The sequence below is a fragment of the Macaca fascicularis genome, chromosome 14 (genome assembly GCF_037993035.2).
Source record: "Macaca fascicularis isolate 582-1 chromosome 14, T2T-MFA8v1.1".
NCBI classification, from domain to species: Eukaryota; Metazoa; Chordata; class Mammalia; order Primates; family Cercopithecidae; genus Macaca; species Macaca fascicularis.
Window position 1 is genome coordinate 38,514,336 of NC_088388.1, and position 26,968 is coordinate 38,541,303.

The 26,968-nt window shown below is 37.9% G+C and overlaps 1 protein-coding gene and 1 pseudogene across 12 annotated transcripts in view; one reads left to right on the top strand and one right to left on the bottom strand.

Moving 5' to 3' along the window:
* Positions 1-26,968, bottom strand: part of BBOX1 (gamma-butyrobetaine hydroxylase 1) — a 91,635-nt gene that overhangs the window by 54,043 nt on the left and 10,624 nt on the right. For 6 of the 12 annotated variants that reach the window (XM_074012589.1, XM_045371624.3, XM_074012590.1 and 3 more), the window contains 2 exons: positions 21,278-21,531; positions 19,421-19,535 (listed from right to left, as the gene is read on the bottom strand). In XM_074012589.1, coding sequence (XP_073868690.1) covers positions 19,421-19,473 — 53 coding nt within the window. In that variant the 5' untranslated portion in view covers positions 19,474-19,535; positions 21,278-21,531. Of the gene's footprint in view, positions 1-19,420; positions 19,536-21,277; positions 21,631-26,968 lie in introns of those variants that run through there. The other 6 variants (XM_074012591.1, XM_045371626.3, XM_045371625.3 and 3 more) reach the window with 2 other exon arrangements.
* LOC102131800 (cTAGE family member 8-like) lies at positions 7,283-10,115 on the top strand (annotated as a pseudogene).

The window sequence follows — 26,968 nt, forward strand, 5'->3', positions numbered from 1 at the left end:
CATTTTATTTTTGGAGGCGGAGTCTCACTCTGTTGCCCAGGCTAAAGTGCAGGGGCACAATCTCAGCTCACTGCAAGCTCTGACTCCCAGGTTCACGCCATTCTCCTGTCTCAGCCTCCCTAGTAGCTGGGACTATAGGCACCCACCACCATGTCTGGCTAATTTTTCATATATATATATATATATATACACACACACACACACATATATATATATATATGTAGAGATGGGGCTTCACTGTATTAGCTAGGATGGTCTCTATCTCCTGACCTTGTGATCCGCCCACCTTGGCCTCCTAAAGTGCTGGGATTACAGGCGTGAGCCACCGCACCCAGCCTTTTTAGCCTCTTTAAAGAGAATAATTGTCAGGCAAGAATTTTGTATCCTGCAAAACTAAGTTCCATAAATGAAGGAGAAATAAAGTCATTTTCAGACAAGCAAATGCTGAGGCAATTTGTTACTACTAGACAAACCCTACAAGGAATGCTAGGAGTTCTAAATCTTGAAACAAAAGGTTGACATGCACCAGAATAGAACTTCTTGAAAGCATAAAATGCACAGGCCTATAAAACAATAATACAATGAAGAAAATAAAGTAGGTAACAATTAACATGATGACTGAGAAAGTATCTCACATCTCGACATGAACATTGAATGTAAACAGCCTAAATGCTCCACTTAAGATACAGATTGGCAGAATGGAAAAAAACATCACAAACCAAGTATCTTCTGTCTTCAAGAGATTCACCTAACACATAAGAATTCATATAAATTCAAGGTAAAGGAGTGGGAAAAGATACTCCATGCAAATAGAAATCAAAAGTGAGCAGAAGTAGCTATTTTTATATCAGATTAAACAGACTTTAAAGCAACAATATTAAAAACAAAAAAGAAAGAAGGTCATTATACAATGATGAAAGAATCAATCCAACAAGAGGATATTACAATCCTAAATATATATGTCCCTAACTCTGGAGCTCCCAAATTTATAAAACAATTACCATTAGACCCAAGAAGTAAGACAGAGAGCTACACAATAATAGTGTGTTGTTATTGGGGACTTCAATAGTGTGTTGCTGTCAGTGGGGACTTCAATACCCCACTGACAGCACTAAACAGATCACTGAGACAGGAAGTCAATAAAGCAACAATGGACTTAAACTATACTCTATAACAAATGGACCTGATATTTATAGAACATTCTACCCAATAACTGCAAAACACACATTCTTATTAACACATGGAATATTTTTCAAGATAGACCATATGATAGGTCACAAAACATGTCTCAATACATTTAAGAAAATCAAAATTATGTCAAGTACCTTCTCAGAACACAGTGCAATAAAACTGGAAATTAACTCCGAAAGGAACCCTGAAATCAATACAAACACATGGAAATTAAACAATCTTCTCCTGAATGATTTTGGGGTTAACAATGAAATCAAGATGGAAATTAAAAAATTCTTTGAAATAAATGACAATATTGACACAAGTTATGAAAATCTCTGTGATACAGATGTTGACTACTATACATCACATAAACAGAATTAAAAACAAAAGCCATATAATCAGTTCAATAGATGCAGCAAAAGCATTTGATAAAATTCAGCATCTCTTTAGGTAACCCCCAATAACAAACTAGGCATTGAAGGAACATACCTCAAAATGCCAGGAGGTGAATAAAGGCCATATATAACAAACCATCAGCCAACATCATACTGAATGGAGAAAAGTTAAAAGTGTAAGTTAAAAGTTAAAAGCAAAAGTTAAAAGGTTAAAGTTAAAAGTTTCAGTTCCTGAGAGCTGGAACAAGACAAGGATGCCCACTTTCACCAGAAAATGGGCATCCATTTTCTAGAATGAATGTCCTAGCTTGAGTAATTAGACAAGAGAAAGAAAATAAAGGGCAACCAACTTGGAAAAGAGGAAGTCAAATTATTACTGTTCACTGATGATACAATTGTACACCTAGAAAACTCTAAAGATTCCTCCAAAAGACTTCTAGATTTCATAAGCAAATTCAGTGAAGTCTCAGGTTACAAAATTAACATACACAAATCAGTAGCAGTACTATACACCAACAATAACCAAACCGAGAATCAAACCATGAACTCAGTCCTTTTTACAATAGCTGCAAAACAAAATCTAGGAATATTTTTAACCAGGGAGATGAAAGATCTCTATAAGGAGAACTACAAAACACTGCCAAAAGAAATCATAGATGACACAAACAAATGGAAACTCATCCCATGCTCATGAATTAGAACACTCAATATTTTAAGAATGACCACATTATCCAAAGAAATCTACAGATTCAAGGCAATGCCTATCAAAATATCAATACTATTCTTCCCAGAATTAGTAAAAAAAAAAAAAACCCAAAATTCATATGGAACCAAAAAAAAAAAAAAAAAAAAAAAAAGAGAGCCCAAATAGCCAAAGCAATCCTAAACAAAAAAACAAATCTGAATGCATCATCTGACCTGATTTCAAATTATACTATAATGCTATAGTTACCAAAATAGCATGGTACTGTACAAAATTAAACACATAGAACAATGGAACAGAATAGAGAACCCAGAAATAAAGCTAAATATCTGTAGCTAATGGATCTTTGACAAAACATATGAAACTATAAATTGGGGAAAAGACACCTTATTTAATAAATGATGCTGGAAAAACTGAATAGCAATATATAGAAGAATGAAACTGGGTCCCTATCTTATACCTTATAAAAAAATTAACTCAAGGTGGATTAAAGACTTACATTGAAGATCTGAAATAATACAAATTCTAGAGGATAACCTAGGAAAAACTCTTCTGGACATTGGCCTATGCAAAGAATTTATGACTAACACCCCAAAAGCAAATGTAACAAACAAAAATACAAAAATAAATGGGGTCTAATTAAACCAAAAAGCTCTGTATAGAAAAACAAATAATTACCAGAGCTAAACAACCCACAGAATGGGAGAAAACATTTGCAAGCTATCCATCCCAAAGGACTAATATCCAAAATCTACAAGGAACTCAAACAAATCAGCAAGAAAAAAACAAGCCCATTGGCAGATGACATGAATGGACATTTCTCAAAAGAAGATGTACAAACATGAAAAAATACTCAGCATCACTAGTCATCAGTGAAATGGAAATTAAAACCACAGTGAGATACCATTTTACCCTCACCAGAATGGCTATTATTAAAAAATAAAAAAACAACAGATGTTGGCATGGATGTGGTGAAAAGGGAAGCATTCACTGTGGGTAGGAATGTAAATTAGGCCAACCTTTACAGAAAACAGTGTGGAGATTTCTTAAAGAACTAAAAGTAGAACCACTTTTCAATTCAGGAATCCCATTACTGGGTATCTACCTAAAAGGAAAGAAGTCATTATGTAAAAAAGACACCTGAAAATGTATGCTTATTACAGCACAATTTGCAATTGCAAAGTTATGGGACCAATCTAAGTGCCCATCGACTAATGAGTGGATAAAGAAAATGTGGTATATATACACCATGGAATACTACTCAACCATAAAATGAATAAAATAATGTATTTTGCAGCAACTTGAATGAAGCTGGAGGCCTTTATTCTAAATGAAGTAACTCAGAAATGGAAAACCAAATATTGTATGTCTTCACAAGCGGGAGCTCAACTATGGTTTTTAAAATTTTTATTTTATTTTATTTTTGAGATGGAGTTTTGCTCTGTCATCCAGGCTGGAGTGCAGTGGCTCAATCTTGGCTCACTGCAACTTCTGCCTCCTGGGTTCAAGCAATTCTCTTGTCTCAGTCTCCCGAGTACCTGGGACTACAGTCGTGTGCCACCACGCCTGGCTAATTTCTGTATTTTTAGTAGAGATGGGGTTTCACCATATTGGTCAGGCTCAAACTCCTGACCTCAGGTGATCCACTTGCCTTAGCCTCCCCAAGTCCTGGGATTACAGATGTGAGCCACTGCACCTGGCCTGGAGCTCAACTATGTGCAAAGGCAAACAGAGTGTTATAATGGACTTTGGAGACTCAGAAGTGGGAGCGTGAGAAGAGGTAAGAAATAAAAAATGACATATTTGTTACAACGTACACTTCTTGGGTGACAGGTGAACTAAAACCTCAGACTTCCCCACTATGCTATTCATTTACGTAATAAAAAACCACTTACTATCCAAAAGCTATTGAAATAAAATTAAAAAAAAGAAATAAACCTATTTTAAAACAAAAAAGAAAACTCTCAGAGTTGCTGTTTATAGTTATTTACAACCACTTTCAAGGAAATGTTTTGAAAAAAATAATGAGTTGATACGCATTGTGCAACACTACCCTTCACCCAATATTGCACTGATTGAGAAGTTAAGTATATACTATTATTATGTATGTTGTGCAGATAAGGATATTGAAGCACAGAAAGGTTAAGTAAGTTGCTCAAAATCACAGACTTAGCAAGGCCTAGGGCCAAAATCACTCTTAATTTCAGTACCCTACTTTCTTATTGATTAATAACAAAGTTACTGATTGAGAAAAATATAAAATTTTAAGAAAAAAAGAAAGAAAAATGAGAGGATTTATTGGATAGAGTAGAACTCAAACATTTTTATTTAATTTGCTAAGCCAGAAATTAGGCAAATCAATACTATGTATGAATGTAAACATCAACAAATTCTTAAAATCTTTTTTTTTTTTCCCCCTACAGGGATATCCCACAGCTATTCCACGGATGGGCACATTTGGAAGTTTGGTTCTAAAACCTAAAAGAAGAAATTTAGGAATAGGAACAGCTCCAGCCTCCAGCTCCCAGTGTGAGTGACACAGAAGACGGGTGATTTCTGCATTTTCAACTGAGGTACCAGGTTCATCTCACTGGGGAGTGTTGGACAGTCTGTGCTGGTCAGTGGGTGCAGCCCAACCAGTGAGAGCTGAAGTAGTCCCAGGCATTGCCTCACCTCGGAAGTGCAATGGGGAAGGGAATTCCCTTTCCTAGCCAAGGGAAACTGAGACACACAATACCTGGAAAATTGGGTAACTCCCACCCTAATACTGTGCTTGAGAGAAGAAGACTTCAGTCGATCAAACGTCTCAGAGCTAAAGGAGGAACTACGTACCCAGTGCAAAGAAACTAAAAACCTTGAAAAAAGAATGGAAGAATGGGTAACTAGAATAATCAATGCATAGAAGTCCATAAATGAACTGAGAGAGATGAAAACCATGACACGAGAACTACATGAAAAATGCACAAGCTTCAGTAACTGACTTGATCAACTGGAAGAAAGAGTATCAGTGATTGAAGATCAAATAGATGAAGTGAGAAGAGAAGTTTAGGGAAAAAAGAGCAAAAAGAAATGAACAAAGCCTCCAAGAAATATTGGATTATGTGAAAAGACCAAATTTACGTCTGATTGGTGTGCCTGAAAGTGATGGGGAGAATGGAACCAAGTTGGAAAACACTCTGCAGGATATCATCCAGGAGAACTTCCCCAACCTAGCAAGGTAGGCCAAATTAAAATTCAGGAAATACAGAGAACACTGCAAAGACACTCTTCAAGAAGAGCAACTCCAAGACACATAATTGTCAGATTCACCAAAGTTGAAATGAAGGAAAAAATGTTAAGGGCAGCCAGAGAGGAAGGTCGGGTTACCCACAAAGGGAAGCCCATCAGACTAGCCATAAGTAGAAAGCTGAAACTGGGTCCTTTTCTTACTCCTGATACAAAAATTAATTCAAGATGGATTAGAGACTTAAATGTTAGACCTAAAACCAGAAAAACCCTAGAAGAAAACTTAGCTAATACCATTCAGGACATAGGCATGGGCAAGGACTTCATGTCTAAAGCACCAAAAGCAACAGCAACAAAAGCCAAAATTGACAAATGGAATCTAATTAAACTAAAGAGCTTCTGCACAGCAAAAGAAGCTACCATCAGAGTGAACAGGCAACCTACAGAATGGGAGAAAATTTTTGCAATCTTCTCATCTGACAAAGGGCTAATATCCAGAACCTATAAAGAACTCAAACAAATTTACAAGAAAAAAACAAACAACCCCATCAAAATTGGGCAAAGGATATGAACAGACACCTCTCAAAAGAAGACATTTATATAGCCAACAGACACATGAAAAAATGCTCATCATCACTCGCCATCAAAGAAATGCAAATCAAAACCACAATGAGATACCATCTCACACCAGTTAAAATGGCGATTATTAAAAAGTCAGGAAACAACAGGTGCTGGAGATGATGTGGAGAAATTGGAACACTTATACACTGTTGGTGAGACTGTAAACTAGTTCAACCATTGTGGAAAACAGTGTGGCAATCCCTCAAGGATCTAGAACTAGAAATACCATTTGACCCAGCCATCCCATTACTGGGTATATACCCAAAGGATTATAAATCATACTGCTATAAAGACACATGCACACGTATAATTATTGTGGCACTATTCTCAATAGCAAAGACTTGGAATCAACCGAAATGTCCATCAAGGACAGACTGGATTAAGAAAATGTGGCACATACACACCATGGAATACTATGTAGCCATAAAAAGGGATGAGTTTGTGTCCTTTGTAGGGACACAGATGCAGCTGGAAACCATCATTCTCAGCAAACTATCACAAGAACAAAAAACCAAACACTGCATGTTCTCACTCATAGGTGGGAATTGAACAATGAGATCACTTGGACACAGGAAGGGGAACATCACACATCGGGGCCTATTGTGGGGAGTCGGGAGGGGGAGGAATAGCATTAGGAGATACACCTAATGTAAATGATGAGTTAATGGGTGCAGCACACCAACATGGCACATGTATACATATGTAACAAACCTGCATGTTGTGCACATGTACCCTAGAACTTACAGTATAATTAAAAAAAAAAAAGAAAAAGAAAAACAAGCAGAGAAACAAAAATTGATACAGAAAAAGATGTCAGGCTTATGCACTAAATTATCCATAATTAGTTTAATTATGAATGGTCTATCAAGAGACAGATAATAGAAGAGTGTATTTAAAAGTATGACCCTTTCGTATATGTTTCTTGTATGCTGTGTACAAGAAACTCACTTGAAATTTACCAATCCAGGGCAGGCCAAATTAAAAGGATGAAAAAAGATATATTACACAAACATTAATGCAAGGAAAGCAAGAGTGCTTGTATGTATATCAGATAAAGCAAAGAAAATTACCAGAAACAGAGAGATTATGTAATGATCAAAGGTTTAATCTGTGAAGAAGACAGCAATTTTAAAAGTGTATTCACCAAACAACAGAGCTTCAAAATATGTGATGTGAAAATTGCCAGAACTAAGGCGGGTCGGGCTCGGACCTGCGCTGCCTCAGGATGTAAAGTGTAACAAGCTGGCCGGGGCGGGGGGGAATGGGGGGCCGCAGCATGGGTCTGTGAGGCCTATGGGGTGCCCGCGTTCCCCAGCGGCCCCCGCAGCCGGCTCCGCAGTGGTCCACTCCAGTTGGTTGCCGCCTGCGGATTCGGATTCCAGACCCAAGGCCGCCTGTTCTCCACCGTTTGTTGTGGCCGGTGTTACTGCGGTGATCCCAGAGCAGTTTGGCGCTATGGAGGAGCCCGGCGCTACCCCTCAGCCCTATTTGGGATTGGTCCTGGAGGAGCTAGGCAGGGTTGTGGCAGCACTACCTGAAAGTAGGAGACCAGATTCGGATCCTTATGGTTTTCCATGGGAATTGGTGGTATGTGCAGCTGTTGTTGGATTTTTTGCCGTTCTCCTTTTTCTGTGGAGAAGTTTTAGATCGGTTAGGAGTCGGCTTTATGTGGGAAGAGAAGAAATACTTGCTGCAATGCTTTCTGGACTAATTGAAGAAAAATGTAAACTACTTGAAAAATTTAGCCTTATTCAAAAAGAATACGAAGACTATGAAGTAGAGTCATCTTTAGAGGATGTCAGCTTTGAGAAGGCGGCAGCAGAAGCACGAAGTTTGGAGGCAACCTGTGAAAAGCTGAACAGGTTCAATTCTGAACTTGAGGATGAAATCCTCTGTCTAGAAAAAGAGTTCAAAGAAGAGAAATCTAAACATTCTCAACAAGATGAATTGATGGCGGATATTTCAAAAACGATACAGTCTGTACAAGATGAGTCAAAATCTCTCAAATCACAAATAGCTGAAGCCAAAATCATTTTCAAGATTTTTCAAATGAATGAAGAACGATGGGAGATAGCAATAAAAGATGCTTTGAGTGAAAATTCTCAACTTCAGGAAAGCCAGAAGCAGCTTTTGCAAGAAGCTGAAGTATGGAAGGAACAAGTGAGTGAGCTTAATAAACAGAAAGTAACATTTGAAGACTCCAAAGTACACGCAGAACAAGTTCTAAATGATAAAGAAAATCACATCAAGACTCTGACTGGATGCTTGCTGAAGATGAAAGATTGGGCTGCTGTGCTTGGAGAGGACATAACTGATGATGATAACTTGGAATTAGAAGTGAACGGTGAACCGGAAAATGGTGCTTACTCACATGATCCTCCAAAAGGAGCTTTGAAGAAACTGATTCATGCTGCTAAGTTAAATGTTTCTTTAAAAGCCTTAGAAGGAGAAAGAAACCACATTATTATTCAGTTATCTGAAGTTGACAAAACAAAGGACGAGCTTACAGAGCATATTAAAAATCTTCAGACTCAACAAGCATCTTTGCAGTCAGAAAACATGTATTTTGAGAGTGAGAATCAGAAACTTCAACGGAAACTTAAAATAATGACTGAATTATATCAAGAAAATGAAATGAAACTCCACAAGAAATTGACGGTAGAGGAAAATTACCAGATACAGGAAGAAGAGAAACTTTCTAAAGTGGAAAAAAAGATCAGTCATACCACTGAAGGGCTGGAGACCTATAGAAAGCTAGCCAAAGATCGTGAAGAAGAATTGGAGAGAACTATTAATTTTTATCAAAGGCAGGTTATTTCCTACGAGAGAAAAGGACATGATAATTGGTTGGCAGCTCGGACTGCTGAAAGAAACCTCAGTGATTTAAGGAAAGAAAATGCTAACAACAGACAAAAATTAACTGAAACAGGGTTTAAATGTGCACTTTTAGAAAAAGATCGTTCTGCACCTGATGTTTCAAATACAGCATTTGACAGAGAGCATTCCCCATATGGTCCCTCACCATTGGGTCGGCCCTCATCTGAAACGAGAGCTTTTCTCTCTCCTCAAACTTTGTTGGAGGGTCCACTCAGACTCTCACCTGTGCTTCCGGGGAGAGGAAGAAGAGGCCCAAGAGGCCCAGGGAATCCTCTGGACCATCAGATTACCAATGAAAGAGGAGAACCAAGCTGTGATACATTAACTGATCCTCACAGAGCTCCTTCTGATACTGGGCCCCTGTCATCTCCGTGGGATCAGGAACGAAGGATGATATTTCCTCCACCAGGACAATCATATCCTGATTCAGGTCTTCCTCCACAAAGGGAAGACAGATTTAATTCTAATTCTGATAGACTGTCTGGGCCAGCAGAACTCAGAAGTTTTAATATGCCTTCTTTGGATAAAATGGATGGGTCAATGCCCTCAGAAATGGAATCCAATAGAAATGACGCCAAAGATGATCTTGGTGATTTAAATGTGCCTGATTCATCTCTCCCTGCTGAAAATGAAGCAACTGGCACCAGCTTTGTGCCTCCACCTCTAGCTCCAATCAGAGGTCCATTGTTTCCAGTGAATACAAGGGGCCCGTTCATGAGAAGAGGACCTCCTTTCCCCCCACCTCCTCCAGGAACCATGTTTGGAGCTTCTCGAGGTTACTATCCACCAGCGGATTTCCCAGGTCCACCACATGCTCCATTTGCAGTGAGAAACATCTATCCACCGAGGGGTTTTCCTCCTTACCATCACCCAAGACCTGGATTTTTACCTCACCCTCATATTCTGAAGGTAGAAGCGAGTTCCCTTCAGGGTTGATTCTGCCTTCAATGGAGCCTGCTACTGAACATCCAGAACCACAGCAAGAAACCTGACAATATTTTTGCTCTATTCAAAAGTAATTTAGACTGATGTCATTTTCAGTTTAAGTAACTGCTGTTACTTAAGTGATTACACTTTTCTCAAATTGAAGTTTAATGGAATTATAGTTCTTAGTATAGTATTTTATAAATAAAGATTATTTAAACACAAAAGAAATTTAAGTGTGCTGAAGATAACTGCAACTCCAAACCTAACGCTGTGTAGTTCTATGTTTTGCCATCTCGAAGCAAAGTGGAACCAGAAATGAGAGGTAATGGTTTGTGAATCAATTGTTCTCTTTTTTATTGTCTGGTGAATCTGCTGATATATAGGCACTAACAAAATTGGCAGGCTAAATTTATCCCTTATGTATACATTTGGTAAATGTGAAGCCAGTGTAGAAAGTAATGTATAAATTCTAAACTTGTAGCCCAACTGCCAATGTTATAAAACTTATTCCTGGGCTACAAAAAACACAACAAAACAAAACAAAAAACAAAAAACCACACATACAAAAACACAAAAAAACCTAGCTTGTAAGAAATGGAAGCTCATCATTCACTAAGGAAAACCCATTCTATTTTGTTTTCTGTGTTTAAAAAGCAATACATTTATTTTAGTATAACTACAAAAAATTATTTTTCCATGAGCAAAAAAGTTAGAATATTTTCCTTAATTCTCAATGTGGCAACTACACTAAAAATGTATAAAAAGGGAAGGGACTGTAATAATTCTTTCTGGAAATATATTTACTATAGGTTCTCAAAAATACCCTCAAACTTTACCATGGCTTTTTAAATATTTTAAAATACCAGCTTTTCAAGGTCCTGTCTAGCACTAACATTGTTTTATGAAGTTGTTAAGTAATGAGAAAATAATTTTTGAAGAAGAATATAATTAATATACCTCTTACTCAAGCATTTAAAAAAGTAATAGATGTAGTAGTATACAGGCTTTTAAAAAATTTATTTAATACATCTAGTAAAATAAACTTATTTTTAACATTTATATCTGAACATGTGGTATGTGTTTTCTAGCTGGAAGTATAGGTGGAGTTTAGAAAAGGAATGAGGAAGATAAGTTTATCTGGAGTTGACATATGAAACCCAAACTAGGCAGATTTTGTGGGAGCAACCTGCAGATTAGTGGCACCTATGAAAAGCACAGGGCACTGCAGTGTGCTTCCCAGGTTCTAAGTCTCCCCTGGTGGGTTTACAGTCAGAACAAGGGTAGCCTCATCTTGCATAGGTACATTAGACTCTTTAGATGTTATGCCTGATTTTACCAAGCGCAGTGCAGAAATTGAGAATAATCTATTATTATATAATTCAGGAAAGAATAGGACACATTGAAAGACATGAATATGGCACAGAGGAAAAATGAAGCAAGGTACACATTCATAAATTGACATGCATTTGAGATAACTGTATTCACTTAATCAAAACCCCAAAGATATTTCTCTGAAAGTCAATAGGTCCCTTTGCAAAAATTATACCAGTGAGAAAATTATGGCAATGAAAGAGAACTGATCTAATCCACCTCCCCCATCTTGCCTTTCCCCTAATCATTCCTGGGCTTAGGCTAAGCTGTCTTTGAGAGATATTTAATTTATAGTTTTAAATGGGAATGGGCCTTCCCCAAGAACTCAATGGCCTTTGCCAAACGAATGAAAGACCATCAGGTTAGGGGAAAGAGAGGAGCCTGATTCTGCTAAGGCACAGAAACAGATTGTCAGCCATTCCTGCAGGTAACACCACTATTGTATATTGGCCTTTGAGATTTTTTTTTCAGTTTTTTGGGTTTTTTTTTCATGTCTGACACCTATGGTTCCACTGGACCCCATGGCTCTACCTGGACCCTCCAATCCTGCCCCTGTGGCCCCACCCCCACCCAGAAACAATTTAGCCCACAGGAGGACAGCTTTGACCCCCTAAAATTTCATCTCTGCCCCAACCAATCAGCAGCAAGCCTAGCCACTGGCACTCCTTTCCCCAAAATGCCTTTGAAAAACTCCTAACCTATGAGCATTGGGTAGATTGATTTGAGTACTAACTCAATCTCCCCTGTGGCATGGCTGGCCTCATGTCTATTAAACTCCTTTTTTTACTGTAATACCATAGTCTTTCTTTGAGCAGCAGGCAGGAAGAACCCCTCAGGCAGTTACAGTAAAGTCACATGCATTTGAGATAGCTATATTCATTTCACAAAAACCCCAGAGCTATTTCTCTGCAAGTCAATAGGTCCATTTTGCATATGACAGGCAAAACAGAACAAAGACATGCTTCTTAAACATATAAATCCTGTGAGCTCTTCTCCCACCTGTGTATATGAGTTATGAATTTGGGTGACCTTAGGGAAGGAAACTTAGTCTCTCTTGGGCATAGAATGCATTTCGGAAGATGATGTGGTGGTGGCTTAATTGCTCTAAGGCAGCTGTTTTGACAGGGCTGTTTGGAAGCCATTCTGACCTGGCAGCCCTGATACTGTTGGGATATCCTAACACAGCTTGAAAAAAAACAACTCACCAAATCTTGCTAGTTCTTTTTATAATTACCAAGAAATAGTGAAACAACTACACTCACCCCATCTCTGATTTGCATCGCAGGCTCCCACCTCTGAGGATTCAAGAATGGATGTAGCAAGGCTTAGAACGGGGGGCAAAATGTCACATGGGTGAGGCATATTTATTTTGCACATTACTTGAATTAAGAAAAACACACACAATTTTTGCTTTATGACAAGGCTTTGTAAAAATGGCCTCTGCACCAAACCAAATCTGTTTTTTGCACCATCACAAAATCTCCATCTTCAAGTAAATATATGGCTCTCTGCAAGAAAGGAAGAACTCTCTACTTTGTCTTGACATGTACAAGATGAAGAGATTTTAGAGGGTCCCAACAGTTACTTGTGAGTTTTCACTTCCTCTTGTGGAATGTTTCCTTTGAAACAAAAAAGTGCGTTATAGCTTTAGACCGAAGGGCTGTAATCTGATTAAGTAGGTGGTAAAGACTGCCATGAGAGAAGCATAAAGAATTGTGGGGCAATATTCTTTTTTTTTTTTTTGGCTGTGCAACGTACTCCATCCCTGGATTACTGAGAAAACTGAGCAGCCTGTCTCCACGGAAATAAAATATTTTCTTCAAGTTATAGCTTTTTAAATCTCAATTTTCTATAAGAAATATTATTAAAGTCAGAGATTAATACAAAAATACTTCAGTACCAATTCAAAGAGATAAAGCAAGCATTTATCATTCTGATATTGAGGATTAATAAAAGAACAAATATTTAGGTTCATATGTATATCAAACTATACAGTGATTTTTTTTCTCCATTTTGGTCCTGCCAGTTATATGTTGAGAATGTTGCATATTAAAGTTAGTGACAAAAATGAGAGTATAATTATGTCAAAATTTCACACGAGAGCTAAATTATAATTAGTACATAAAAATCTTGTCTCTAGTATAATTTAAAGTCTTTCATTTTCACCCATATGTTTGGAAACATGTACCTGCTAGGCTTGGAGTGTTCAGATTTCAGTTGATAGAGACTGGAGAATATAGCCAGCAACTTTCTGTCCTACAGGTCGTGTATGTTCCGTTTGAATACAGATTCTACATTCTCCTCCATCCTCCCTGCCTCTCAAAATTTCGTTGTCTTTTACAGGACTATTTCTAGGTCGTGTTATGGTCACCCTGACCCCAGGCACTCCCTATGCTGGTCCATCCAAACTCAGAGCCATGATCAAGGCCCTTCTACAACACAGATCTGATTACTTCACTCTCTTTTGTGGGGTAAATATAAGACAAGAGCCAGGCAGGTGCACTGTGGAGGAGGGGAGAATGCAAGCAGAAAAAAGGAAGCCCACTGGGCACAGTGGCTCACGCCTGCAATCCCAGCAGTTTGGGAGGCCAAGGCGGGCAGATCACGAGGTCAAGAGATCAAGACCATCCTGGCCAACATGGTGAAACCCCATCTCTACTAAAAATACAAAAATTAGCTAAGTGTGGTGGCACATGCCTGTAGTCCCTGCAGCACCTGTAGCTACTTGGGAGGCTGAGGCGGGAGAATCACTTGAATCCAGGGGCAGGGGTTGCAGTGAGCTGAGATCGTCCCACTGCAGCACTCCAGCTGGACGAGAGATAAAGACTCTGTCTCAAAAAAAAAAAAAAAAAAAAAAAAAAAAAAAAAAAAAAAAGGGAGTAGGAGACATGTACAAACTTGTAGGCATTTGAGAAAATATGTTCATTTGACTAAAACCAGAAATACATAACTTGGAAAATGTAAAATACAGATGAAAAAATGAAAGCAATCATCTTCTTAAACTTATGCAGATCTTAAACTCATTTCTCTGGCTTTAAAAGAAGAACATCAGTCTGGAGAAGCTAATGGTATGGTGTATCGGAGGACTTGTTGGGAAAACTCTTAATTGCCTACAGGTTTAGGACCAAGCAGGGCATATAAGTCACTTCATGGTTCGGCCCCTTCCTTCTTCTCTGTTGCCTAACAATTTTAACTTCACCAATATTAAACTAATTGCAGTTTTCTAAACCTATCCTACCATTTTACCCTTTGATGATTTTCTACCTGCCTTTTTCTTTGTTGAGAATTTCCTTACTTTCTATCTATCTTAGGCTGACAAACTGATTGATTCTCCAAAATGCAGCTCAAGTATTACCTCATTTCTGAGAATCATTCTTTCATCCCTTCAAGTTCCTTCCTATGTGTCATCATTAACTTTCTATGTGTGGTTTTAATGTACTTCAAGTAATGTCTTATACTTATTTTCTCGTGGCTATTGTTCCCTTTCAGACTTGATAAGTCCTCAAGGAGAGAATCTATGTCTTTTTAAAAAATCTTGATATTTCCTTACAGAGGTCCTGGCACAAAATAGATACCCAATATATGCACAACTGAATAGAAATTTATGAGGGAGTGATCACTATCCATGTCTTCCTTTCAGCTAGGACTGTGTTCCATGACAAAAGTTTTTTTGGATGATGATCATTTGTCTTGTCATTTTTTAGTTCAACAGCAAGTGCCAGGGGAAGATCAAGGAAAAACTGTCTGCATCTTGATTCCAGATTTTAAAAGCTCTGTAACCCTCACTCCGATGGTTGTGCTTGCAGAAGAGAAAACATTACCACTGGGACTAAAAAACAAAATCCTTTCACAAATGTAACTGAGTTTGTTTGCATGCTCTGGAATATAAATGTTTGAAAATCTGCAATGGCAATGAAATAAGGGATCAAGTTCTACAGGCAAAAAGCCATAGAACCAATATTCCAAAAATGGCTCATTAATTTCTTTTTTTACCCACCAACTGCACAGCTTGAGAATATATTTTAAAAATCTGATCTTGTTTTAAACTATTAAAATATTTTCCAGTGTCTAAATAGCAGCCAGTTCTTATATTATTCATGATTGCAGCCTGTCATTGTGACCAGTTTTTTCCACTACTTAATTGAGTGTAGTATCATTTCCATTTTGCTACTGCCCAATAGTACTGAAAAATGTAAGCTATAAAACTGTACTCATCAAGAAATATTAATGGAGGAGGATGTCCATATCCTTTCACAATGCTTAAAAGCTTAAGCTGTAATAATAAAAAGTTGGCATGTATTTCCTGAAAAAAATCAAAAGAAGAACTTGAAGGAAATGAAAGTAAAATCCAATAGGATTACAAAATTAGAACAGAGTTAAGGAAAAATATTTTGAGTACCAGAAGAAATCTAAAATAAATAAAAAAATATAGTTTTGATACTGCGATGTGACCCAGACAATTGGTACTCAATTATGTAATTGGAGACTCCTTGAAGAATCTAGCAGTGCACTCATTGGAGGAAGGCAATAAAAACATCTTTCCCTGAATATCCATCTAGATTTAACCAGCTAGATAAAGGGAAAAATGAACTGGTAGTTTAGAGAGAAAGCATTAGAACAAAACCTTGTCAGTCATCAGAATGGTGAGACTAAGGAAATGGAGCAACCAAATTCTTGACATGGCTGGTCTATGCTTAAAGAGGAAGGGGACAATATCATACCCTATTATTGATAACCAGAAGAAATCGTGAAGCTATTTGGTTCAAGTTGATTAGCAACATCTTCATACATAGTAAAGTGTCATAAGTCTCATTTAAAGCCACAGAGAGTTACCACACATGTTTAAGAATTTCAGATTTGAAAAGAGTTAAGGTAAAATCTCTCTCTTGGTATGTGGCTAAGAATTTCCAGGAAAGGTATTACAAAACTCAGCAAGGCTGGTATATTAGTCTGTTCTTGCATTGCTATAAATAAAAATCTGAGACTGAGTAATTCATAAAGAAAAGAGGTTTAGTTGGCTCACTGTTCTACAGGATTTATAGGAAGCATGGTGCTGACATCTGCTTGGCTTTTGGGGAGGCTTCGGGAGACTTAAAATCATGATGGAAGCTGAAAGGGGGAGCAGGCAGGTCACATGGCAAAAGCAGGAGAAACATAGAGGGAGGTGTTGCTACACACCTTAAAACAACCAGATCTTCAAAGAACTCATTTGCTATTGTGAGGATAGTACTAACCAGATGGTGCTAAACCATTTACGAGAAATCAACCCTTGTGATCCAATTACCACCCACCAGGCCCCACCTCCAACACTGGAGATTACAGTTCAATATGAGATTTGGGTGGAACATGCAAACCATATCATTTTGCCCCTGGCCCCCCAAATCTCATGTACTTCTCATATTGCAAAATACAATCGTGCCTTCCCAATACTTTCTGAAAGTCTTAACTCATTCTAGCATTAACTCAAAAGTCCAAAGTCCAAAGTTTCATCTAAGACAAGGCAAGTCTCTGCCACCTATAAGCCTGTAAAATTAAAGACAATTTATGTACTTCCAAGATATAATGGGGTTATAGGCATTGGGTAATCATTCTCATTACAAAAGGGAGAAATCAGCCAAAAGAAAGGGGAGTACAGGCCCCATGCAAGTCCAAAGCCCAGCAGGGCAGTCATTAAATCTTAAGGCTCCAACATCATCTTCTTTGACTCCATATCTTGCCTCCGGGACACAATGGTACAAGGGGTGGGCTCCCAATGCCTTGGGCAGCTCTGCCTCTATGGCTTTGCAAATTTGGCTCCAGAGGTTGCTGTCACAGGTGGTTGAGTGCCTGTGGCTTTTCCATGCCGAGTATGCATGCTGACGGTGGATCTACCATTATGGGGTCTGCAGGATGGTGGCCTTCATCCCACAGCACCATTAGGCAGTGCCCCAGTGGGTACTCTAAGTGGGGCCTCCAACCCATTTTCCCTCTGCACTGCCCTAGTGGAGGTTCTTTGAGAGGGCTCTGCCCCTGCAGCAGGCTTCTGCTTGGGCACCCAGGCTTTCTTATATTTGCTGTTACTTTTAATGGCAAAAACCACAATTACTTTTGCACCAACATAATACATCCTTTGAAATCTAGGCAGAGAACATCAAGCCTCATTCACTCTTGCACTCTGTGCAGCCACAGGCTTAAAGCCACATGGAAGCCACCAAGGTTTACAGTAGCTTATGCCCTCTGGAACTATGGCCCAAGCCGTACCTGGCCCCTTGGAGTCGAGGCTGGAGTCGGAGCAGCTGGGATGTGGGAGCTGCGTCCCAAGGCTACACACAGGGCAGTGGAGCCCTTGGCCCAGGAAACCATTCTTCCTTCCTAGGCCTCTGGGTCTGTGATGGGATAGGCTGCTGTGCAGATCTATGAAATGCCTTCGAAGCCTTTTTCTTGTTGTCTTGGCTATGAGCACTTGGCTTCTTCTTAGTTATACAAATATCTCTAATAAGTGGTTGATTCACAGCCTGCTTGACTTCCTCTCCTGTAAAAGCTTTTTCTTTCTCTGCCTAGACATGAATAGGTTACAAAATTTTCAAACTTTGACACTCTGCTTTTCTTTTAAATATGAAAGTTCCAACTTATTTGTTTGCTCCCATATCTGATCACAGGCTGTCAGAAGCAGTCATGTTACTTCTTAAACACTTACTTTGCTGCTTAGAAATTTATTTTGTCAGATACCCTAGGTCATCACTCTCTATTTCAAACCTCCACATATCCCTAGGGCATGGACACAATCCAGCCAGGTTCTTTTGCTAAGGCATAACATATGTGACCTTTGCTTCAGTTCCCAATAAGATCCTCATTTCCATCTGATACCTCATCAGCCAGGCATTCACTGTCCATATCACCATCGGTATTTTGGTCACAACCATCTAACTTGTCTCTACAAAGTTCCAAACTTACCCCGTCTTCTTCTGAGCTCTCCAAACCCTTCCAACATTTGCCTGATACTCAGTTCCAAAGCTGCTTCTAAATTTTAATTATCTTTATAGTAATGCCCCACTTCTCAGGACTAATTTTTTGTATTAGTTTGTTCTTGCATCACTATAAGGAAATACCTGAGACTGGGTAATTTGTAAAGAAAAGAAGTTAAATTGGCTCATGGCTTTGCAGGCTATACAGGAAGCATGGCACTGACATCTGCTCAACTACTGGAGAGGCTTCAGGAACTTACAATCGTGATGGAAGGTGAAGGCAGAGCAGGCAGGTCACATGAGGAAAGCAGGAGCAAGAGAGAGAGGGGAGTGCTACGCACTTTTAAATGACTAGATCTTGCAAGAACTGTTTTTCAGTTTATCTTTGATGCACATAGTTTCATGTAATAAATTTTCAAAATAGTCAGGGAATGAATTGTAAACACCCCTCACCCCTTACCAGTTCCTCTGCTTGAGTTCTATTACTGTATATCTCCTAAAATTTATATTTAAAAAATATTTCCACCTGTTTTAAGTATTTATTTTGCCTCTTTGCTCAGCAATGGAGCCCTCTTTATCCTGAATCCACGCTCGAAGTTTTTCTGAACATTGTTCTGTTCACAGATCCCCTTAAAACCCATATAAATTCTTCCTAGACAAATGTGGCTTTGCGTGCACATGTGTGTACATGCACACACACAAATTGTCCCACATTCACAGGCATGTGCAGTGCTATGCATACCATTTAATGGGTTGGTAAATCCCATAATTCCATCTGTGAAGACCAGGTTAAGAATTCTTGCTTTGTTGATTTGTGTTGTTCTGGTCTTAGACAACATTTTTATAAAGGGCCAGTCTGCCTCTAGTTCATCCTGCTTCTTTGTAGTGAGCACTTATGGAGTGTCTGTGGTGTGCTGTGCCAGGTTTTGCTTTAGATGACAAAGACACAAGTTTGCTGGGCTTATTTTGTTCCTTTCTCTATAGAATGTCTAGAATTACTCTGTACTCTTTTTCATCTCTACCCAAATGATCTTTGTTGGTAAAACTTTAAACACGTCACATAATTTACACATCACATATTTTAATCAAAGCACAAAAGTTTGAATTTTCTGTGAGCAAATTTCTTATTAAAAATCCTTTACTGTAAGGGTTTAAAAAGACATTGAAGACTTTGGCAAAGTTACCTGGAAAAAACAATTCTCTTTGGAGCTTTGCTCTGGCCTGCTTGGAAAAGCATCTTTTCTTCAGCCAATCAGCCTGGAATTCACTGTAATGCTCATCGGGCCATGTGATGTACACCTTATAACACAAAAAGCAAATTTCACCTCTATGGATTTTATTTCCGTTCTCCACTATTGCTCTGTTTTTGAATGCTGTTTAAGATAATCAGGGAATCCAATTATGCTTTGCTTAATTTATTTATTTTTTTAGAAGGAGTCTCGCTCCATTGCCAGGGTGGAGTGCACTGGTGCAATCTCAGCTCACTGTAACATCTGCCTCCCAGGTTCAAGCGATTCCCCTGCCTCAGCCTCCCAAGTAGCTGGGATTACAGGCAAGCAAAACCACGCCCAGCTAATTTTTTGTATTTTAGTAAAGGGTTTCACCATGTTGGCTAAGACGGTCTCAATCTCCTGACCTCGTGATCTACCCGCCTCGGCCTCCCAAAGTGCTGGGATTACAGGCGTGAGCCACCATGCCTGGCCAGCTTAATTTTTAAGATAGAGATTAAGCATAAGCTTTTGGAAAACAAGGAAGCCAAAGTAATACATCTGAGGTCTGAAGCCCTTAAATAGCACTCAAGAAATAGAGCATGGATAGATCTACAGTTCTTGACCTACATCCTCTAAACCTGGGATCCCCAAACTTTCTGTGATAACTGAAGCTAGTTATCAATTAAGATTCCTGCCAAGAATATTAGAAATAGTAATGATGCGGCTGGGTGTGGTGGCTCACGCCTATAATCCCACCACTTTGGGAGGCCAAGGTGGGCAGATCACAAGGTAAGGAGTTTGAGACCAGCCTGGCCAACATGGTGAAACCCCGTCTCTACTAAAAATACAAAAATTAGCCAGGCATGGTGGCCCGTGCCTGTAATCCCGGCTACTTGGGAGGCTAAGCCAGGAGAATTACTTGAACCCGGGAGGCGGAGGTTGCAGTGAGCCGAGATCGCCCTACTGCATTCCGGCCTGGGCAACAGAACAAGATTCCATCTCAAAAAAGAAAAACAAAAATAGTAGTGATGATAAGGAGGACGACAGCAATAATAAAAATAACACTATTTTGAGTGTTTATAACAAGTACTATAGACATAACACATTTAATCTTTACAACTCTAGGGGGAAGATACTACTATTGTTCGCATTTTTTTCAGGTGAGAAATGTAAGAGTAAACAACATTTCTATCTAGTTAGCAAGCAGTGAAATCTGGGAGTAAAGTCCTCAAGTCGGGATGTGGACAGGAGCGTAATAAGAATCCTAGTAAATTTGGAAGAGAGAAACATGGAATGGTGGCTGCCTCTGGTTTGTAGTTTTGAGAGCTGTGCTTTTGGGAATCCAAGAGCAAGGCTTGTATCTCTACATACTAATTTGACTAAAAGACATTAGTTAATGTCATTTTTTTTTTTTTTTAGTGTTTACTGTATGCCAGGCACTGTTAAACATTTTTATCCATATTATCCCAGTGATGCCTCACATTTCTATGAGCAAGTTCTTTTAGTATTCCTTTTTGCAAATGAATAAACTGAGACTTAGAAGCATTACTTTTATTGTAGACAGTTTGTGTTTTCAAGGCTGCCACTCATTGAGTGACAAGTAACACTGCAAATTTTATTAAAAATAGTAGTAGTAATGATAATAGTAATAATAATAGCTGAAGCTTCCATTTACTGAGTATACTTAATTTGCACCAAGTACTATACAAACCTGGGTCCATATGTGGTTATATATGTGTGACCAAATAAAAAAGATTTATCTAAATTATTGTTGACTAGCCCCATTATTGAACGTGAGAAAGAAGGGAGACATAATTTAGAGATAATTACCTTTTTTCTGTCAAATGTCAAGCCTTTAATTCCAATGTTCACATCAAGAGCTTCAACTAGAAGTTTCCGTGCTTTTGCAGAATCCAGGTAGCAATCAGAGCACGGGCAGTTGTCTCGCAACCATACAGCTGGGTAGAGAGACTCTTCCTCATCATGCCAGAGGATTTGCATCAGACGAGTCCCGTCAAGTGCTTCCGCCTTTTGGATGGTACAAGCCATGTTTCCGGTCTTCAGGATTAAATTCTGTCAGCTACCTGCTATGACAAATCAGTGTTAAAAGGATTCTCAGGCAGATAAGATCTAAACTTGGTCTCTGGAAGTGTGAACACTTCAAGTGGACTCTGGCCTCTGCTATTCACTCAGCTGTCAGAGTCTGGGATTTGACTTATTGACGCTGGGACCTTTGTTCTGGTGAGAGTATTTCACATACTGTAAGCAGAAACACAGTGACTAAAAGTAAATGAGACATAAGTGCTAAGTCAGGATCCAAATGAAAAGAATTCCTTGTTTTTCTCACAGAAAATTCAGATAATAAGTTCAGAACCAATGACATATGCACTTTAATAATTATGTTTACATAAAAGCTCTGGAATGTTTAAGGAAGAAAAATGTTCCACAAATTGAAAGTGTTACAATCATCCCTGTCCTATTTTAACTGGCGCCCCCTTGGACATGGCTTTTGAAAAAAATGTTTTTATGATACTAAATTAGTAAACTTGCTTTTATGAAGAGAATATTAATGCTTATTATTTACTTAAAGGCCACTATAATTCAGAATATTGTGCTGTTTCTGTTCTATCATTTGCTTTTTTACCTTTACAATACATTTTCTTAATGAAATACAGAAGTCCTTAGGTTCTGCAAGAAACTCGTTTGGTTTCTGGAGATTTTTTGTTTTACTACATATCAATAGAGTGTGCCTTGTTACTTTAGTTACTTTATTCTGAAACTTTTTGGAGTACTTGTGTATACCTTCATATTACGTGGGATTACATGACTTACTTTTTATTAAAAAATCCAGCAAATTTAAGGACATGGACTATTTACAGGAGAGAAATTTAGTGAAACAGAGACACCATGGTATTATGCTTGAGCATCTGTGTTGATCCTGATTCCATTAGTGACTGTATATTTGACCTTCAGAAGCCATGCCAATGTTCTACATTTTACTTTCTTCATATATTATTTTCCAGTACTCTAAACTTACAAGGATGAAGTAGAACTTACACAGGAAAAGTAGAATTTATATGTGAGAAGTAGAACTCCTTAACTTCTTCCATGTAATGAATTGCTCATCGTTAACAGAAGGTGACATGTGATAATGGAAACAAGACTTCATTGCCTTGAGATGAAGGGGAGGTAGCAATGCGTGCACACGTGTGCACGCACAAACACACAGAGCTTATAATTCCCTGCCAGGCGCTGCAATAGGCACTGGGGGATTTAGTGACAAGTAAGATAAAATTGCTCCCTCTGCTTCTTGAGATTACAGGAAGACTTTATGCAACATTAAGATAACTTAAAATATACTTTGCACAACATGAAAGTAAAATACTTCAAGGTGGTTTCACATACGCTTCCTCAAATCACTGGCTTGGATAATTTAGTCAAGGTATGGAGCAGAGTCAATAGGAAAAAGATTGCTTTAGCCTCACATATAGAGTTCTTCAACAATTGCATGGGTGAAATACAATTAATTGGTTCTCATGCTTATTTCTGCTTCAGAACCATAATTTTTTTCTTAAAATTTGCATAGTCATAGGAGAACATTATTACTTAAAAATCATCAAAAATTATGATGTACTTTCAAACCTGAAAATTTAGCTCATAAGTCTGAGTGAGGATCATTACAGAAGTCCTAACATCAGTTTCTCTGTGGAATGGGTATAGGACATTTGAGTTTCCTGACAAGAGAAAGGGTTGGCTGGCAAGTTTTCTCACATACATTGTTTCAAAAGACAAAGATGGCTTCAATGACCCTGGAATAATACAATTAAATCCTTAACACTAAAAAAAAGAAATGTAGTACATGTTAACCTATATCAAGGGATGGCAAATATGTTCTGTAAAATGCCAGATGCCACATCTTTTAGGCTTTGCAGTTTATATACAGTCCCTGATGCATATTCCTGTTTTTATTTTTTAAAACACTATAAGAATGTATCAGCTATTCTTAGTTCATGGTGTGCACAAAAACAATGTAGGCCACATTTTGCCCCCAGGCAGTAGTTTGCTTATTCTTGATCAAGTTATCTAAGTTTATGCTTTCATTACAATGGAATACAATCATGCTTAAATGCAGAAAATGGCTTTCTTTCCCTTGTCATTTATAAAGTTAAACTTACTCAAATATATAATAAGTATCTTCTTAGTGCATGCTGCAGTAGAAGGTACAAAGATGACTTTGAAGTTCCAGACAACCAGGAAAAGATAATTATGAAAACAAACAAATAATAAGGCCAACATTGCTGAATGCATATTGGTTTCACCTTATTTTCCTTCCTCACTAGTACAACATTTTCTGACTAGTAAATATTTTGTCAGCTTTCTTTATAGCTAAGATTAGTTATAATTATGCCCAATGAAATATATTTGGAAGTTACTGTGTAGGGAAATTTTTAAAAAGGTGATAAGACTTGCTGTGATATGCTGTTTTCCCTATTTATTTTTTCCACTTCCTCTCTGGAATGTGAATGTAGTATTGGAGGTGAAGCAGTAATTTTGGAACCATGAGGCAAGAAGTATAAGTATAAAATCTAAAAGAAGTCAGAGTTCCCCAGGGTTCTGTGAAAACACTTTACCAGCAATAGATGGTCATGTCTGGACCTCTTTTTTACATGATAAAAATTAAATTCCTTACTTATTTAAACCTTTATTTGCTAGCTCATCTGGGTACAGATAAGTTGGATTTAAGAAAGATTTGTGAAAGGTCATTCCACATTTAAGGTGCAGGCTGAGCCAACAACAACGATATGAAAGTACAGTGTTTGAGCAGTAGAAAACATGTTGTTTGGATCTCATTAAACTAAAGAGCTTCTGCACAGCAAAAGAAACTACCATCAGAGTGAACAGGCAACCTACAGAATGAGAGAAAATTTTTGCAATCTACTCATCTGACAAAGGGCTAATATCCAGAACCTACAAAGAACTCAAACAAATTTACAAGAAAAAAACAAACAGCCCCATCAAAAAGTGGGCAAAGGATATGAACAGACATTTCGCAAAAGAAGACATTCATACAGCCAACAGACACATGAAAAAATGCTCATCATCACTGGCCATCAGAGAAATGCAAATCAAAACCACAATGAGATACCATCTCACACCAGTTAGAATGGCAATCATTAAAAAGTCAGGAAACAACAGGTGCTGGAGAGGATGTGGAGAAATAGGAACACTTTTACACTGTTGGTGGGATTGTAAACTAGTTCAACCATTATGGAAAACAGTATGGCGATTCCTCAAGGATCTAGAACTAGAAGTACCATATGACCCAGCCATCCCATTACTGGGTATATACCCAAAGGATTATAAATTATGCTGCTATAAAGACACATGCACATGTATGTTTATTACGGCACTATTCACAATAGCAAAGACTTGGAATCAACCCAAATGTCCATCAGTGACAGACTGGATTAAGAAAATGTGGCACATATACACCATGGAATACTATGCAGCCATCAAAAAGGATGAGTTTGTGTCCTTTGTAGGGACATGGATGCAGCTGGAAACCATCATTCTTAGCAAACTATCACAAGAACAGAAAACCAAACACCGCATGTTCTCACTCATAGGTGGGAACTGAACAATGAGATCACTTGGACTAGGGAAGGGGAACATCACACACTGGGGCCTATCATGGGGAGGGGGGAGGGGGGAGGGGGGAGGGATTGCAGTGGGAGTTATACCTGATGTAAATGACGAGTTGATGGGTGCTGACGAGTTGATGGGTGCAGCACAGCAACATGGCACAAGTATACATATGTAACAAACCTGCACGTTATGTACATGTACCCTAGAACTTAAAGTATAATAATAATTAAAAAAAATAAATAAAAATAAATAAATAAATAAATCTCAAAAAAAAAAAAAAAAAAAAAGAAAACACGTTGTTTGGCTGGGACAAAAGGCTATAAGGGGAAATGGTGGTTGAGAGAGATTAAAAGGCATGTTGACGCCAGATCATGAAGCACCATGCATAGCAAGATAAGGAGTTTGGGTTTCATTCTATTATGAAAGGGAATTTTTATATATTTTTTTCAGGTATCAGATTTGACAATGAAGTTGATGACAGTGTGTATGGTATATTGAAAGAAGGTTAAAGGGCTAAAATCAGATACATCGTATGGAGCTGTCATAAAAATTTAGTCTAGAAGAAATGAGAACTTGGGAGTAAAAACATATATGGGAGGATACATGTAAACTATGTTCCAAAGATATACTTTAAATTGCCTGCAGTTTATGTTCTCACAAAAAGTTTTATTATTCTCTTGGCTATTATATGAAATATCATTTTATGAAAGATAATGACTTTGTCTTCAAATTAATACCAGGGGAAAAACTGAAAAACTCCTGTGAATTTTCAGTTTTCACAAAACAACAAACTCCTGAACAACAAATGGGTCAAGGAAAAAATCAAAAGAGAAATTAAAAGTATTTTGAGACAAACAAAAATAGCACACATCGTAACAAACTTTTGAGATGCAGTAAAAGTAGTTTGAAGAGGGAAGTTAATAGTGATAAATGCCTTCATAAAATATAAAAAAAGATCTTAAATAAGCAATCTAGCTTTACACTTCAAGGAACTAGATAAAAGAAGAACACACTAATCCCTAAGTTATCAGAAGGAAGGAAATAAAAAAGATTAGAGGAGAAATAAATGAAATAGAGATAAGAAAAAATTAAAACTTTTTTGAAAGGTAGAATCGACAAACCATTAACTAACCTAAGAAACAGAGAGAAGACTCAAAATCAGAAATGAAAGAGGAGACATTACAGCTGATGCCACAGAAACACAACAGCTTGTAAGAGACTACTATGAACAGTTATATGCCAATGATTGAATAATCTAGAAGAAATGAATTCATTCCTAGAAATGTACAACCTACCACGACTGAATCATGAATAGAAAATCTGAACAGAACAATAAGTATGAAGATTAAGTCAGTAATCAAAAACTTTCCAACCATGGAAACTCCAGGACCTGATGGCTTCACCAGTGAATTCCACCAAACATTAAAGAAGAATGAACATAAATTCTACTTAAACTTTCCCCAAAAATTGACAGAGAGGTAATACTTCCAAACTCATTTTATGAGGCCAGCAATACCCTCAAACCAAAGGCAGACTGGAACACTGAAAGAATAGAATATTACAGACCAATATTCCTGGTGAACATAGATGCAAAATCTTTAACAAAATACTAGCAAAAAGAATTCAATACACATTAAAAGGAAAATACAGTATAATCAAGTGGGATTTATCTCTGGGATGCAAAGATGGTTCGACACACACAAATCAGTAAATATGACACAACAATTAGCAGAATTCAGGATAAAAATTAGGTGGTCATTTCAATAGATGCAGAAGCAGCATTTGATAAAATTCAACATCCTTTTATGATAATAATTGTCAACAACGATGTATAGAGGGAATGTATCTCAACATAATAAATGCCATCTGTGCCAA